The sequence below is a fragment of the Carya illinoinensis genome, chromosome 9 (genome assembly GCF_018687715.1).
Source record: "Carya illinoinensis cultivar Pawnee chromosome 9, C.illinoinensisPawnee_v1, whole genome shotgun sequence".
Classification (NCBI taxonomy): domain Eukaryota; kingdom Viridiplantae; phylum Streptophyta; class Magnoliopsida; order Fagales; family Juglandaceae; genus Carya; species Carya illinoinensis.
Window position 1 is genome coordinate 6,061,330 of NC_056760.1, and position 16,327 is coordinate 6,077,656.

At 36.8% G+C, this 16,327-nt stretch overlaps 4 protein-coding genes and 1 non-coding gene across 7 annotated transcripts; 4 read left to right on the forward strand and 1 right to left on the reverse strand.

The window, feature by feature from the left end:
• Positions 1–1,162: 1,162 nt before the first annotated feature.
• Positions 1,163–1,543, forward strand: LOC122275992 (gibberellin 2-beta-dioxygenase-like). The gene has a single exon (XM_043085391.1). The coding sequence runs from the start codon at positions 1,163–1,165 to the stop codon at positions 1,541–1,543; it is 381 nt and encodes a 126-aa protein (XP_042941325.1).
• A 2,916-nt stretch (positions 1,544–4,459) lies between these two features.
• On the forward strand, positions 4,460–8,933 carry LOC122275321 (E3 ubiquitin-protein ligase AIRP2-like). 2 transcript variants are annotated; one of them, XM_043084330.1, is made up of 5 exons: positions 4,460–4,877; positions 5,940–6,096; positions 6,190–6,256; positions 6,360–6,594; positions 8,413–8,933. In XM_043084330.1, exons 1-5 carry the CDS (start codon positions 4,798–4,800, stop codon positions 8,621–8,623), a joined length of 750 nt encoding a protein of 249 aa, XP_042940264.1. In that variant the 5' UTR covers positions 4,460–4,797; the 3' UTR covers positions 8,624–8,933. The 2 variants fall into 2 exon arrangements, with proteins under 2 accessions (XP_042940264.1, XP_042940265.1); XM_043084331.1 differs by having other exon boundaries at positions 4,466–4,877; positions 5,946–6,096.
• A 508-nt stretch (positions 8,934–9,441) lies between these two features.
• On the forward strand, positions 9,442–12,591 carry LOC122275320 (sphingolipid delta(4)-desaturase DES1-like). 2 transcript variants are annotated; one of them, XM_043084328.1, is made up of 2 exons: positions 9,442–9,817; positions 11,598–12,591. In XM_043084328.1, exons 1-2 carry the CDS (start codon positions 9,659–9,661, stop codon positions 12,414–12,416), a joined length of 978 nt encoding a protein of 325 aa, XP_042940262.1. In that variant the 5' UTR covers positions 9,442–9,658; the 3' UTR covers positions 12,417–12,591. The 2 variants fall into 2 exon arrangements, 1 of the variants encoding a protein (XP_042940262.1); XR_006228524.1 differs by lacking the exon at positions 11,598–12,591 and adding an exon at positions 10,437–10,774 and having other exon boundaries at positions 9,676–9,817.
• Positions 12,592–12,713: 122 nt separating this feature from the next.
• On the reverse strand, positions 12,714–15,443 carry LOC122275322 (tetraspanin-19-like). Its single transcript, XM_043084332.1, has 6 exons — positions 15,001–15,443; positions 14,535–14,634; positions 14,163–14,243; positions 13,886–13,990; positions 13,078–13,269; positions 12,714–12,953 (listed from the first exon to the last, which is right to left on the reverse strand). The coding sequence occupies exons 1-6, from the start codon at positions 15,156–15,158 to the stop codon at positions 12,942–12,944; spliced, it is 648 nt and encodes a 215-aa protein (XP_042940266.1). The 5' UTR covers positions 15,159–15,443; the 3' UTR covers positions 12,714–12,941.
• Positions 15,444–15,881: 438 nt separating this feature from the next.
• Positions 15,882–15,954, forward strand: TRNAV-UAC. The gene has a single exon. It is a non-coding gene; the product is annotated as a tRNA-Val (tRNA).
• Positions 15,955–16,327: the final 373 nt, after the last annotated feature.

The following is a 16,327-nucleotide window of genomic DNA, read 5'->3' on the forward strand; positions in this document are numbered from 1 at the left end:
ATTTAAATGCAAACAAATCTCCAAAAAATATAAGAACGATTGAAGTAAAAACTTCAGCAGCACTTTGGACTTCAATTATCTTCCCCCATTAGTTTCAGCTTATATAAAATATACTCAGCAGCACTGTAGAAAAAGAAAGATGCAATGTGTGAGCAAATAAATAAATGGTATATTAGCTATGCACACAAAATTAGTCCAACAAAGACCTATTTGAAAACTGAAAAATAAAAACAGATTCTGATACAGATTTTCTACAAACAAGAAAACAGATGCAAGAAGTAGAAAGCACATTATATATGCAGTGTTCATTTCCAAAAATAGATCATATCATCCTTTGTTTTGATAAAATCCACTTGGCATATCCAAATACATAGCACATTGTTTTGAATTCAGGTTCCCATAAAAACATTGACATTTGTACATATCCAAATATCATCTTAAACCCAACAAAACCAACATGTTCAAATCAGTTATTTGTGTGTTGATTCCAAACACCCTCTGCATAAGCAGTAGCATGACCATCCTCTTTTGCTGTTCTCATAAACTTTTCATTCTCTCCTATAACATACTAGGCATTTTCAGTGTGTAAAATCTCTGGTTGATAAAGTACATGCATGAAGTTTTTATTTAGGTGGTTAGAGTTTGAAACTCTGGTTTTTGACAAGAGGAGAGTGAAAATCTCTAGTTGATAAACAGTCAAGTTGAAATAGGTAAAAATATTTTGATAACAATATTTTTACCTTTCAGCATAGTTAGAATGTATTTAGGTCTTTTTCTGTATACTTCCGGTGTACATGGCTTTGGCCTATCTCATTCATATCAATAATATCTATCTTTTACTTATAAAAAAATTTTGATCCAATATTAGTCCCTGATTTTGTAGGGTTTTAGCTAGCTAGCTAGGATTTAGACTTAAAGCAACAAAGTTAAAATATGAGATATAAAAAAAAGTGCAGAGGAATAAGAGAAAGCACGCATTGCCTAATGGCTAATGGTGACAAAGTCAGAAACCAGAAGAGCAAAAAACCATATAAAATTCGCCCATTTAAACCCCCCATCAATCTCATCACCCTCTCAACCAAACGAGTCTCCTTCTCCTTCTCCTCCTCCTCTTCCTCCTCCTTCTTCTCTCTGAAAAACCAAAACAGCAGAAACAACTACTATGGTGGTTCTTTCTCAGCTTGCAGCATTAGACGACTACTCTTTGATACAGACACACAAGCCCCCTGGCTTGTTCACTGGAATTCCAATGGTGGACCTCTCAGACCCTGATGCCAAGACCCTTATAGCTAAGGCCTTGGAATTTGGGATCTTCAAGGTGGTGAATCAAGGAGTCCCAGTGGAGTTTATGAAAAAGCTGGAAGCTGAAGCCCTCAGGTTCTTCAACTTACCCCAGTCTGAGAAAGACAGCGCTGGCCCTCCTGACCCATTTGGCTATGGCAGCAAGAGAATCGGTCCCAACGGTGACGTGGGTTGGATTGAATATATCCTCCTTAACACTAATCTTGAAGTCATCTCCCACAAGTCATTTTCCATTTTCTAGGAAAACCCAGAAAATATTCCGGTAAAGTCTCTAAACAGAGAGAGTCCGGTAAAGTCTAAACAGAAATATTTCTCTAAACAGAAATATTCCGGTAAAGTCTCCCACAAAAAAAATCGTCCATCTAATCCATTTCAAATGTAAAAACAACCAAACAAACCAGAGATTCTAAACAAAGCAAAGGTAACATAGTAGAAAAGCATTTAAGCAAGACCCAGAGAGAGGAGAAAAACTGACCGAACGGCACACAGCAAACTAATGAAGACGATCGCGCGACGTGAGGAAGAAGACAGCACGAGGATGAAGACCAAGCACGCGGATGAAGACAAGGCACGAGGATGAGGCACGAGGTTGAAGATGATGGCTAGGGTTTCGGAGAGAGTCCTCAGACTGATTTCGGCGTAGAGATAACAGGGGAGAGAGAGAGAGAGAGAGAGAGAGAGAGAGAGAGAGAGAGAGAGAGAGAGAGAGAGAGAGAGAGAGAGAGAGAGAGAGAGAGAGAGAAGGGTTATATATAAACCCGGGTTAACCGGGTTATAATCCGGAACCCGGATTTCATACCCGGGTCCGGACCGCATACATGCGGTTTTGAAAATCCGGATTTCGGCCCGGATCAAATCCGGGCCGAAACCCGTAACCGGAAATCCGGTTATCCGGTTTCCGGTGCGGGCCGGGTAAAACCCGGCCCATATGAACAGTCCTATTTATAACGAGCCTTTCATTCTCGCATCTTAAATAAATAAAAAAAAAAAAACATAATTTATGTTATTTGCGAATATGTTTTTTTTTTAAATGAAGATATGGTTAGTTGAATAATACTAATTAGTAAGGTGGGTGAATGTGATTAATTATTTTTATTTCAATACGTTATTGACATAATATTTTAGGAGCGGGTAAGGATTGCAAGCTGAGTTGGAGGGCAGTGGGCACCAACCAGGATGCCACCAATTGTGTTACCTAACCCATACCATGCTCGCCCGGTTTCCGGCCCCACCAACTCTCTTTTCCCACTTATCTTTACTCCTTCCACAATTACAAACCAGAAATTCGAATAATCTTCTTCGCTTCAGATTCATTGAATCCCACGTTCATCCTTTCAAACACGAGGAATGATTGATTGAGTTATTGTTGTGATTTTTCTTTTTTTTTTTTTAAATAAATAAATATATGAACTATTTGAAAATAATAATTTTTTTAACAATATATTTTATTTTATTTTATAATAAATTCGTGACCCTTAAACAACACATAATTTTATCTAACATTACTTTAAAAAAAAAAAAACCAATAAAATTCATATATTTTTGTGTGATACAAAATCAGTTTAGGTGATGTCTGTTGGCCGTTCAGACAACAATTTATTTGGGAAAAATGATTCGTAGACTTTGGAATTATAATTATATATGATATGATTGCCTCACACTCAATTACCAATGATAAAAGCAATTAGAGGTGTTAGAACAGGATTTTACAATTATGAATGAGTAAATGAATGTTGGAGTATCTACCATTTCATGTTCTATTCATTGTCCTTCTGGATGCCCCAACCTACACGGCTCTCTAATATATTAAACGGCATAAAGTTAATTGAATTAGTACAAATAGTTTTGTGACAGTTTAGAGTCATCAAATATATGAAGAAAGAAAATTACAAAGACAATATTTTTTTTAATAATTATTTTTACAATCATGTTTTAAATAGAGAGTTTTATAAAAAATATATAAAAATCATAAATTATAAAAATCATAAATGATTGAGCACATACATGTCATCAAGTATTTAATTATTTTTTCCTTTGCTTTTATTTACTTTTTTTTTTTAAATAAAATAAAATTCCGAGTGAAGTGCAAATATCTAAGCGAGAGATTTGATATTTTGTGGGTCTCTTTAGTAACAGTTCCTCTCGGTTTCACCTTTCCTGTGGGCTTGCCAGGAGATTGATGTATTATATGCTGGTACAGCATACGACTTTTGTGGAAACTGAAAAAGTGTTCACACCTGATTGGCTATTGTCATTCTCAAACGACCTTTATACATGCATGTCGCCAATGTACATCGGAATAAAAAAGGAGCCAAAACGGGGAAAAAAATAGACCATGATATCGTAATGACGGTTTTATCCTCCAAAGAAACAGAAACTCTCGGAAATTCCATACCAAATCTATGATTTTCTGGGAAAAAATCTATCTAAAATTCACTAAATTGTATCACTAAACATGATGGTATTCATCCACAGTGAGTGATAATCAGGTCGTGTAGTTTATTTATTTAACGAATTATTTTATTTTTAAATCCGTATGTAGAATAATAAAATTTAATTTAAAATGTTCAAATTTTAAAATTTATTATATTAAATTTAATTTAATTATGTAAACAATTTATTAAAAATTTTTTATAAACCTGCTTGAAAATATAGGTTTTTTTTTTTTTTTAAATTATTTAGGAATGAATTTCCCTCCTACATGGTACCCAAATGGATGCAAGATATTATATATTAAAATCTGATCATAATTGAAATAATTTTAATAACAATTAATTCGTGTTAATACAAAAACAGATAAATTTAATATTTGAATTTATAATTCAAGTGAAATGGATAGAGTCGGATGAAGTGAGCTACAATATTTATATTTTTTATTTAAGTTTTTTGCACAATACCAAACACAAACAAATTAATAAGCATGCATTCATATACATGTCATGTCATTATCGTAAATAAAGGGGAATGACGGTGGCAAACTGCAAAGTATGTCGAATGTGATGGTGTGATGATCATCACGATCGGACTGCGTGGAGCGAAAGCAACCGAAAGGGAAGGGAAAAGTGGCAGACAAAAAACACACACCAGAGGGAGACTCTCGAGAGTGGATAAGGGCGTCACGGGACTCGCCTTAATTTCGTGCATCTCTTCGAAGCTCACAATTTTATTTATTGTAATTGCTCCCTATTGAGGCTCCACGACATCCCTCCACGTTCCACGTGTCCTCTCTCTCTCTCTCTCTCTCTCTCTCCGTCTTCGCTTTCAAGAGCAGAATGGAATAGAAGCCCCGGACCGCAAAACACTGAAAAGGAATTCCTCCAGAGACGACTCTGTGTGTGTGTGTGTGTGTGTGAGAGAGAGAGAGAGAGAGAGAGACACTGAGATAGCCTCGGGGGGTTTTGGGGCTCAAATTAGGGTTTTTGGTTTTGAGAATCGGTTCTGATTCTGGGTTTTTTCTTCCCTTCCCTCACACTTCGTGAGTGAAAAAAAGTCGAGATGTATATAGCTTCTATGAGAAAATCATTCAAGGACTCTCTCAAAGTTCTTGAAGCTGACATTCAGCACGCGAATACTCTGTAAGTTCATGAGGGTCTCTCGAAATTTGGTTTCTTTGTCCTTTTTTCCTTGTAAAAAGTCTCATTTTCTTTCCTTTAAAAAAAAAAAAAGATTGAATATGCAACTGCATGCCATCGGTTTGAATTTCTTACGTGAGTCGTATGGAATGTTCTTGGGTTTTTTGGTTCTTACATTTAAATTTTTATTTTTTAACAACTACTTAGCGTATATATTAAAAAAAAATATGTGATTTTCTAATGGATTTGAATCTTACAAGCCAAACTCTCTCTCTGAAACACTTCAGTGGAGAGGAGTTGGCGTGTTTTTTTTTTTAATTCCCCACATGCAAGTTTGGTTCTTTTTTCGCTCGAGGTTTTCGATTTTTTTCTTCTTTTTAATTTCCCACTATATGTTGCTCAGAAGTCCGATCCGTAGCTTGGTGTTATCTCAATTTTTTAGTCGGTAAGATACCCATCCAAATACAAAAAAAAAAAGTTGGTAAGATGATGCCAAGGACAGCACTTCTTTTATGATATTGAAGCACATTTTTTGTTCTCTCTCTCTCTCTCTCTCTCCCTTTTTGTGGGTAAGGAAGAGAGAAAGGGGGGGGGGGGGGGGGGGGGGGGGGGGAGGGGGTGTTAATGATGCCCCAAACATCGAAGCTTTTATATTTATGTCTTGGCATTATCTTTATCTTGATAACATACGCTTGTAAGCCCATGTGCCCAATGGGTTCCACCAATTTGGGGAGCTGTAGAATTTATCTTGATGCGCTTAAATTATTAAATGAGTCAGGTTACGGTTTGTAATGTCCAAGCCCCAATGTTTCAATAATTCCAGTTTCATGTTTTTGTAATGATTGAATGAGCATTTATCTACATAATTGGGTGTTTAAAAATGATTAATCTAAGTTTTAGAAAGTTGCAAGGTAAAAATTTTAGTGCCATGTTGTTTGGAATTGAAATGCTCGATACTTCTCACTTGTGTGCCTCATGAGTTTCTAATGTTTGTGATGACGTTGCTTGCTTAAACTGATCATCCATTTTCATCTTTCTATTTAATTTCTTATCTTGCAATGCAAGATGCAGTGCGTCAGATTTTCCAAGGGAGTATGATGGTGCCTGCCTCCAGATGAGGATGTCATATAGTCCGGCAGCACACCTGTTCCTCTTTCTGGTCCAATGGACAGACTGCCACCTTGCAGGAGCCCTTGGACTGTTAAGAATCCTCATTTACAAGGTTGCACTTGTGTTCCTTTAAATGGGATTTATACCTTTGCTCATTGTCCAATCATGGAGATGGCTGACTTCAGCACTTTGCCTTATGCTTCAGGTTTATGTGGATGGCACAACCACCATGTCCACTCATGAAAGAAAAGCGAGTATAAGGGAGTTCTATGGTAACTTCTGGAGTCAGCATATTTCAAATTCGGGTTTGGAGCCATTAACTTGCCTAATTTATTCCCTATTATCTTTCTAATCTGTGATTCTTGTTGGGATCAGCGGTAATTTATCCCTCTCTACTGCAACTTCAAAGAGGTGTTACTGATACAGAAGATAAAAAGCAGAAGGCAGTTTGTGTGGAGAGGTATCGAAGGAGAGATGATGGGGAATATAGACAGTTCTCAGATGTAGACGATGAAAGAGAGGAAGAATGTGGAATATGCATGGAAATGAATAGTAAGATTGTATTGCCCAACTGCAATCATGCCATGTGCTTGAAATGTTACCGTGAATGGTACTTCCAAGTTTCTCTCTATCTCTCAAGATACTTTTTACTCGGTTCTTGAACTCAAAACATTCCACAATTTATTTAGTCTTGGTCTTGGGTAAATAGTTAGTAGATAATACTTGCTATGTGATAATTAGTAGATAATATTTAGTACCTGCAAATGAAGTTAGTTAAGGTTGCACTGGACGATTCATGGACATGGGACCCTTTTTTTTTTATCATTAATTTTGTATCTAACACTAGATAATCAGTTCCAGCAAGCCCCTTCTTCATTGATTGATTGCCCCATTTGGAGTGATATGCTTGTACCTAAATGTTTAGTGGAAAAGACAATTGAGTAATTCAAGTAAATGATCAACCACAATCAGGACTCATTGTGGTGAAGTCTTAGCAACTTCAACAGTTACAAGCAGAAGTCTGTCTTGGATTGAGGTATATGTGCATATGCATTGATGCACTCTGTGGACATTGGGTTGTCACTGGATTATGTTAATGAGATAGATGTACCTGTGCATGAATATGAATATACAGAAACATCCCCCCCTTTTTTTTTTCAATTGGTGCATATGAATATGCAAGATCATAAACATTATGTGGAATCTGAAAAGGTAGATGACAATGGGTTGAATAATTTTTAGTCTGAGGCATATTAATTGTTGAATGGTGTGGGCTGTTGGTTATCTTTCTGCCAATAAAAATTGAAGCCGTGATCTGTGTTTTTATTTTTATTATTCTATTTCCTGATATTGGAGTGATTATTCCTATGATGTATTAGGTTTGAATGTGGGATGCTTGGAGTAATTCATTGAAGTATGCTAATTATATTATAGCGGAAGAGAATGTGAAAAATCTTAATCATACAAGGTTTATTGCATTTCATGGTGCTGTGCTCTACTCTATTGACTTAGTTCCTTGATTTAAAGGATAGTAGCCCATTCAATCTGTCATCTACTTTACCTGCGCCTTAATAATACTAATTCCCCATTTCCATCTTTGGCTGTCTCAAGACATATGTCCATTGCCAAAACTCCAAAGCTTAAATTTTACATTTTTTCCACAATCTCCGGTTCATTGCATTTAATAGCAGATCATTGGAGATTTACAATAGGAAGCATTTGGAATTTGGTTTCTTAAATTTCTGCTTTTTAGGTATTTTAGGGACTGAATTTAGGATTATCAGCATAAAATTGATATTTGACTTTTACTTTGTTGACTGTGCCATCTGATGATACAATCGAGTACTGAATTTTGTGAATTGTCAACCATCACATGCAACCATGTGTGAATTCTGAATTTGAATTGAAAAGGGAAGGAACTATATGTTGCAATGGAGGTCCCCGCACAATTTAATTGTTTGTCAAATGTAATGGTTAAATGATCGCTAGGGCTCTAGCATCCTGTCGCAGAAGCTTCTTGTTCCTGATGAAATGATCTTGGCAATTTAGATATCTGGCTTATTCTGTTTTTATTTTATCTTGAGACAATTCATTTTTACTTGGATTGTCTGTCTCATATACGATTTTTTTTCTTCAACACGTTAGACTGGAAGGAACAAATCATAATAACTTGTTTATGTGAATTAACCATGTTAGCGCTGGAATGCTGCATTTTGATATTGAGTTCTTTTACAGGTTGCAGTTAGTTTCTTGTTTGTAGCTTCTCTCGTTTATGTGGTTGTAATGCGTTTCTTTGGTTGTCTACTTGCATTCCATATTGGCTTTTGAGTAATCTAGCTCATTTGCTGTTGATCCATGCTACAAACATTTGTTTGTTTATTATGCAATCAATCTAAATAACAGTAAGGATCTGTTGCATTTAATGCAGGCGATCGCGGTCACAGTCGTGTCCCTTTTGTCGTGACAGTCTTAAGAGAGTGAACTCATGTGATCTCTGGGTATTCACCGACGGCAAGGACGTAGTCGACTTGGCAACGGTAACGAGGGAGAATCTTAGGAGGCTTTTCATGTATATAGATAAGTTACCGTTGATTGTGCCCGAAACTCTTTTTGATACTTATGATTCTCACCTAAGGTGATGAGTAGAATAAAACACAAAAACAAAAACAAAAAAAAGCCCACCGTCTCTTGTGGTCTCTAAATGAACAGTTCTCCCGTTCGTCTTGGTTACATAAGGACCATTTATTCGGCAAATTTAGATCAGCTGAAATTCCAGTGCTTTCTTCCCGCTTCTAATCAGAAGAACCCAGCCTGAATTATGATGGGCTGGTGCGTGAAGTTGAGATAGTCTTCTAATTTGGAGGGTTCATCGATTGTATTTAAGAACCATTTGTATATGTCTGTGACTCTGTATAGCTTGAAGCTTGCTTATAAAGAAGCATTTGAAAATGTCTTTTCCTGTTGGATGGCTTTTGTTATTACACTGATGAGCTTCCTGTTCTTTTCTTCATGGCTTGCTTTGCGTGTAATTTTGGAAGCGAGCTTCAAGGTGAACGCCTTTTTATAAACATCGAGTACAAATGACAAATTATCTATTGATTAAATAGAGGTGTGGGGTGTAATTTTTCTTTATTCTTTTTAAATCCTGAAGCATTACGTGCGTGTACATGGAATGCTGAGCCATTATTGGCCTTTTCTTCTGTATTTTTATGGCTTCCTTCTCATTATGACAACCTGTCATCACGCAAGCCTGCAGTGACTTGTTTAGAAAAAGGAAAAATATAATTGTAAATATAATTATATATTAATTTATACACTAATGTAATATAATTGGTTAAAAAGTAAATTGTATTAAAAATAGTGTTAATTTAAATTTTAAATATGAATAAATATATATAAATTAGTGCGTGACTGTGTTTATATATAGCAAAACTCATATAGAAACAATAGATATATAGAAACAATAGATATGCTATTAGCTTTTGCCAGAAAGCCACTATTCTTTTGAGCTGTACGACCCACGTGAATGGCCAATGGGGTCCAAACGAAACGCTCCTCTCTGGATTCTTGTCCGCACAGTCGGAGCCTCACAGCTCATTCATTCGGATTCACCTTCAAATCTTTTGAACTTGCAAAACAACTAAGCGTGAGGAGGAGAGGAGACGAGAGGAGAAATGGGGCGCAAAAGGGAAGAGCGAGCGGAAGGGGTAATGGCTACAGACTTCTTCTGGTCGTACACGGACGAGCCCCACGCTACTAGGCGCCGCCAGATTCTCTCTCGGTACCCTCAGATCAAGGATCTCTTTGGCCCCGACCCCTGGGCTTTACTCAAGGTTCTCTTACTCTTACTGTCTGTTATCTGCTTGTCTCTGTATCGCTCTGTGCGTATATTCAGTTTGAATGTGATTTATGCGGTTGTGTGATGCTGCTTGATAACTTTCTTTTTCTTTTTTCTTTTTTTCTTTTTCTTTATGAGAAAGATGCTTCTTGATCTTTGGATGTCGTTTAAGGATTGCATTTTCTTGAAATGACTTGTGCGGTTTGGCCGGTGTTGTTTCGTAACCGCCGTTTCTTTTAAGTCCACTTTTTTCCCCCTTAAAAGAGAAACTCAAATTGAACTTTCTTGGTTTTGTTTCTTATGCCATTATGTCAATGCAGGGTTGTGCTTGTTTTGGATTATATTTAAAGGTTTCTGCATTCTTCACGATTGGCGTTGCATTTTTAATATGTGCTCCTAATGTTTGATGACTTCTCAGGAATCCGCATTTTTTTGTAGTTGTAAACTTGGATCTGATTTCGTTAAATTCTATTCTAAGTCTCACATTTCCAGCATTAAACCTCCTGTTAAAAATTTATGTTCGGTGTGGTCCGTTTGCTGATATAAACTGATTATTTATGGATTCTAAATCAGCTATCTATGTTATGAACCTAAGATGAAACGGTATCGTGCAGGATTAAAGGAATATGGCATATGCTGTCGTACGAAGAGTGAAGGAAAACGATGTGTTTTGGTTAGCATTAGTGTAGCTGTGCTTTTTGAGATTTCAAGTGTTGCGTTTCAAAGAATCAAATGTCTGTCATTTAGTCTTTTACTATTTCAGTATTTTATTTATTTTTCCTCTCTGTTAAGAGGGTTGTGGCTGTAGAAATCTGGGGGTATAAGTTAGAGAAGGGACTAGAATGAGGTATTATCTGTAAAATTATCAATAGTTTTGATCTGTAAGGAGGTTGGGTTCCCTCGAAGAATCCCTTATCAATATACGTGTGACTCTCTTTAGCATTTTCACAAACACCTTTCAGCCATCTCTTATTTCCATTACAGCACCCATTGTTACAGCTCCATTCATTTCCTTAGTTACATCACAGCAATTTACAACAGGGTTCTAACAATCTATGTAATCTTCCAGATTCGATAACACAAAGTTAATGCATATTGGAATCTTCTGTTGATATGCTCTCCTATCAATGAATTTGAATGACACCTGTTTGTATTTCATATTCAATTTTGAAGTACAAAAAGCAATTCCGTGATGTGATTAGAATGCGTTAATCCTGCTGGGGTAGGGGTAAATTTTCCCACCTTTACCCCTGTTGGTTGGGCCAAAATCCGAGGGCATGCTGCTCAACCCTATGATATCGACAGTGTTACCTTTGCATTCATCAAAGTCTTGTTTCATGCCTTCGAGGCTGTGTAGAAATTCCAAAAGCTACTTGTCCATATTTGAAATTAGACGACATTCTTTCCTATGAACAATCTTCTAAACCCCTGTGGGTATGCAGCAAGAAACATTTAGTAGAAAAACTATTGACAATTGCTTGAGATGAATATGCTCTCATGTGTTGTCTTTCGCCACTGGATATCAAGATTTGCCCAGTTTGTGTTGAAGGGAATTTCAAATTATATGAGAAACTATTATGAAAAACAACTATGAAGAATATCGTGACCGCGTTTTGGAAACCTAGTTTTCTTTTTGGTGAAAGAAGATTTTCTGCCTGTCATAATTTCATTATCTTTGCAGTGGTAATTTGATGTGGTGACTATTCTGCGCTATAGTGTATCAGTTATTGATATTAACGTTTCTGTTTCTTCTCCTTGTAACTGTGGTGCTGTAGGTTTCCACTGCAGTTCTCCTTCAGCTATGTACCGCAACTTTGCTCCATGATGCTGGTTGGCTGAAGATACTCGCCATAGCCTACTTCTTCGGATCTTTTCTCAACCATAACCTTTTCTTAGCCATCCATGAACTCAGCCACAATCTTGCCTTCTCAACTCCAGTCTATAACCGTTGGCTTGGGATTTTTGCCAACCTTCCTATTGGTGTACCCATGTCTGTCACGTTTCAAAAATATCACCTTGAACATCATCGCTTCCAAGGAGTAGATGGTATTGATATGGACATTCCAAGCCACACTGAAGCCCATATCGTGACAAATGTTATCACTAAAAGCATATGGGTCATCTTCCAACTCTTCTTCTATGCTCTCCGGCCTCTCTTTCTGAAACCAAAACCTCCTGGTTATTGGGAGTTCATCAATTTATTTATTCAGATAGCCCTTGATGCAGCCATGGTTTACCTTTGGGGCTGGAAATCTTTTGCCTATTTGATTCTTTCCACATTCGTTGGGGGTGGGTTGCACCCAATGGCTGGCCACTTCATTTCAGAACATTATGTTTTCAAGCCTGACCAGGAGACATATTCTTACTATGGTCCCCTGAATCTTATGACATGGAGTGTGGGATACCACAATGAGCACCATGATTTCCCTAGAATTCCTGGGAGCAAGCTCCACAAGGTGAAAGAGATTGCCCCAGAGTATTATGAGGATTTAGAGTCATATAAATCTTGGAGCCAGGTTATATACATGTACATTATGGACCAAGCAGTTGGTCCATTCAGCCGAATGAAGAGGAAGGCAAACAAATCTGAATAGGTGTGTTTATTCTATATTACTGGTTCCTTCTTTTTTTTTAGTTATTCCCTGGGTTTGTTACCATTCTAAATGGGTATTATTTGTAACATTTTTGGGGAATGATATAGCTTTACAATGAAAAGATTTAGTCATTTTTTTTATTCATTAACAATGCAGAAGTCCTGATTTACTGATTTATGTTGTCAATTAGTGGATCATATTTATACTTTATTCTCTCTCTCCTCTCTCTGACACTAACAACTACACGTTTCCTGAAAAGAACTCGTCGGACTAGCAGAAAGAAAATAAGCAAGCATCAACAATAAGAACAATAGCATAAGATGAATGTGTTACTCATGCAAAGTTACAGACATTATAAAGGCCCTGGAGGGCGCACATACAATCAACTTTTCATACTCGCTTATAGCAGAGTCTCCACTAGCTTTCATCAATTCCTCCTAAACACCAAACTCCTCAGCAAATACGACACTGACAGTTGCATCTCTCATAAGCTCATTATGTGAACAACATTTGACACTGCTCCCTTCACTTGTTTGCCTGAGAAGGACAACAAACGAGACAATATAAAAGAAAACAGAAGCCAAGAAAATCGTAAGACCTCGTTGAGAAAAAACTAAAAAAAGTGAGCTGTGGATTATGGAAGTTGAGAAAGAAAACTAACATTCCAAGTGCTACTATTATTGGTGGCAAAGCGCGGGTCGGATATAACTTTAACATACGGTGACGGTTGGACTTTGTTATTTACGAGCGGAAGCCTCTCGGGAGCATAATCCTCCTCAATATCATAGTTATAATAGGATCCCTGATTTGTCCCAAGAGTTCTCAGAGCCATGGCCAGCAGAATTGAAAGGCCCTGCAGGTGAAGAACATGTACACAGGGCTAAGGAAAAAAAAAATCGTGTGGAAACAAGTTTGGAAGCACTAAGCAGCTATGTTTTGAACCAGCTGACATGAAAATGGCACATGAAAAAGAGTCAAAATGCATGTTGGTTTCACATTTGCCTTTAAAGTCTGCATAAAAAGCCTGGTTGGATAGGTCTCCTGGTTTTTCTTTGTTGATAGGGGCTAAGAAAGCTAATAATGCAGTAAGACTCGGCTTTTTTTCTTAAGAACTTAAATAGATGCAGTATGCTCAAACCCAACTTCCATTCGACTCAGATTGCAGATTCGACGAAAATCATTGGTTAAGATAACTGATCCGATCAATTTTGGTTTAAGAGTTCATTAATACTTTCACCCAAGCTCAAAGTCAGCATGTCAGAAACCTCACTAACTTAACTGATTCATGTAGACAAAGTTATCAGAAAATTCTCATCCCAACATATAACAGACCAAATTAATCTAAAAAAAAAAAATTAATTAAAATGGAATGATAGGGAGACGATAAGCAATGATCCAAATTCCTTTCCCTAACACTTTTGCTGCAGCTTCTTGTTAGTATGCAATTTGAAAGAATAAGTTAATGCTACCTGTGCTAAGGTGAACAGCAAGCCTATCCATTGGAAAATATCAAAGTTTGACTTCACAAAATCTTCAAAATCATGTAACCTCCCAGTTGGATCCTCTGGCAAATCCTGGTATAGTGTGTCATAGCATTTCAAGATAAGAGACAAATTTTCGCATGTTAAATTTGGAAAAAAGAGGCCGAGAGAATTTATATATATATATATATATATATATATATATATATCATATATGGAAAAGAGAATATGGAAAGAAGTAGGATAGAAATGAAGATAACATCACCTTTTCCCAGTCAGAATTCAGGAGCATGTCTGCTGTCATTGCAATCTCCAATAGGAGAAGCAAACTGATGATCACCACATACTTTGTTCATTTAAGGCGAGCAATATTAAATATACACGAGCTTTGGACACATATTCCAATGCTTGTGAGTGGCATGAGTGCAGCAAAAGATGGATTTTTATTTTTATTTTTTTAAATATTTTTAATGTTCCTGAACACTCGGTAAAGAGAAAAGACTGCTAGTATGTTGTTCTAAATCTAATTTCAGAAAAAGAGTTCAGAAAGTGTGTACACACACACACATATATATGATGTTTTCAGGAACAGGGACCCATTGACTTCTACTTCAAAAACATGCTATCAGAAGGATACAAAAGAAAGGCAAGAACCATTTGCACTATCGGCAGCAATATGGCCTAGGCAAGCCATCGCACCCAAGGTAAAACCAATTCCAAGAAAACTGTATATGAACCTGCAATTTCAACAGAATATACGTTTTCAGCAGTCAAAATATATTGAACAAATTTGTCTTTCCGAGCAAAAGTTTAACAAAATATTAATTACGGAATGAAGGGAAAACAAATCTTGAGAACCTTATGCAATATGATCATTATGGGGGTGATAGTGAAGCTTCAAAGGAGCAAACAGAGTGTACTGCTCTGCTCTTTCTAATATAAATACCAGTAAATTTCTTCTTCGAAAACATGGCTAAAGCAAGAACGGACGGGGATGGCTTATTTAGTTTCAAGTAAAAAAAAAAAAAAAAGTACATATTTCTCATTTTTTGAAGAATGAGTAGACAGGGCAAGAACTCTACAACAAAGAGCAGGTACCTTACCATGAACCAGTAGAACTATAATCATCATATGACGAATCTCTCTGCCAAACTCTAATCATCCAACAACTATACAGAATCATCGCTATCCCAATAATACCCATGACGGAATTCGCAAGTTTGAGCAATGACCGTAGGCAAGTCTTGGCAATTCTTCCCATTTTCACAAACCTTTTTCACAAACCCAGGAAAATTTTCAGGCACTCGGAGAAAGAGAGGAACACACACTAGTTACGAGTTTAGTACCAACCCTCACGTCATAGAAATTTAGCCTACTCGATACATGAAAAACAGATAAAGACAAAACTGGGGTTTCTTGATCATGAATTTTAAGAAACGAACATGTTGTTTTTCGAAGTTTTAATATGAAAGCAATTCCATGTCACTGTGTCTGCCTAAGAGAGAGAGAGAGAGAGAGAGATTGAAAATATGGATCTTATAAATATTTTTTGCAACAGTTATTTTACTTTAAGTTGGTGTCTAAATTGGGGAGCACATTATCCATATTTATTAAAATTTATTTTATAATAATCAAATTTTAAAATTTATTATTATAATAATTTATTATGTGTTATTCATACTCGCTTATAATTGAGTTTTTTTTTTCTAGCCCAATACAACAAACGGTACGACAAAATTAAGAGTTCCTGTATCTTAGTCGGTACGAGATATAAGGTGCAAAAGAGCCGCGTCGGGGAGGTAGGAAATTTCTTAGAAACCGACTCTGTTATGTCTTCTTGTCGGTTGGCCCTACAGGATTTCCTTGCAGGAAAACGAGCTATTGACATCTCTATCTTGTCTTGAGCTGGAAATAAATTTCTTTTCTGTGACAAAATCAATTCAAATCAAATGATGTTTAATTTTAGATTTATCCATTCATATCCGTTGCTGTGGTGTAGTGGTTATCACGTTAGTCTTACACACTAAAGGTCCCCAGTTCGATCCTGGGCAGCAACATCCAAATGTTTTTACTTCTTAATTTTCAAGTGGAAAGATACTTTTTATTTTTGCTCTCGGGAGCTTAGCTACTTTTAGCTGTAGGTAGTGCTGGCTAATAAGCCTCCTCTGCCCTGCCCTATATCACTCCTCATGGCCCTCTCCATCTTCCTCGCTCATTAAAATGTTGCCGAATGCGGACCTAATGAAAACAAAGATTAGTACCGTGATTTCATGTTTGGCAGCTTTCAATATTTCAACTTTTTTTTTTTGGGGGGTGGGGGGGTGGAGTAATTCATTGATGTTAATTTGTGTTAGATGGAAAATGCAGCAAAATTTGCCGGAACACCCGAGAAGTTGAAGAAAGAAAAAGGCCATGCACATGCCACGACCA

What these genes read in the sequence shown, in the direction of transcription:
- LOC122275992 (XM_043085391.1), top strand. Translation starts at nt 1,163, where the DNA reads ATGGTGGTTCTTTCTCAGCTTGCAGCATTAGACGACTACTCTTTGATA.
- LOC122275322 (XM_043084332.1), bottom strand. Translation starts at nt 15,158, where the DNA reads ATGGGAAGAATTGCCAAGACTTGCCTACGGTCATTGCTCAAACTTGCG. An exon ending in TATAGTTCTACTGGTTCATG is followed by an intron (nt 14,635 to 15,000) that starts GTAAGGTACCTG and finishes TTGAAATTGCAG; the next exon opens with GTTCATATACAGTTTTCTTG. An exon ending in TGAATTCTGACTGGGAAAAG is followed by an intron (nt 13,991 to 14,162) that starts GTGATGTTATCT and finishes ACACTATACCAG; the next exon opens with GATTTGCCAGAGGATCCAAC.
- LOC122275320 (XM_043084328.1), top strand. Translation starts at nt 9,659, where the DNA reads ATGGGGCGCAAAAGGGAAGAGCGAGCGGAAGGGGTAATGGCTACAGAC. An exon ending in ACCCCTGGGCTTTACTCAAG is followed by an intron (nt 9,818 to 11,597) that starts GTTCTCTTACTC and finishes GTGGTGCTGTAG; the next exon opens with GTTTCCACTGCAGTTCTCCT.
- LOC122275321 (XM_043084330.1), top strand. Translation starts at nt 4,798, where the DNA reads ATGTATATAGCTTCTATGAGAAAATCATTCAAGGACTCTCTCAAAGTT. An exon ending in TAAGAATCCTCATTTACAAG is followed by an intron (nt 6,097 to 6,189) that starts GTTGCACTTGTG and finishes CTTATGCTTCAG; the next exon opens with GTTTATGTGGATGGCACAAC. An exon ending in GAGTATAAGGGAGTTCTATG is followed by an intron (nt 6,257 to 6,359) that starts GTAACTTCTGGA and finishes TGTTGGGATCAG; the next exon opens with CGGTAATTTATCCCTCTCTA.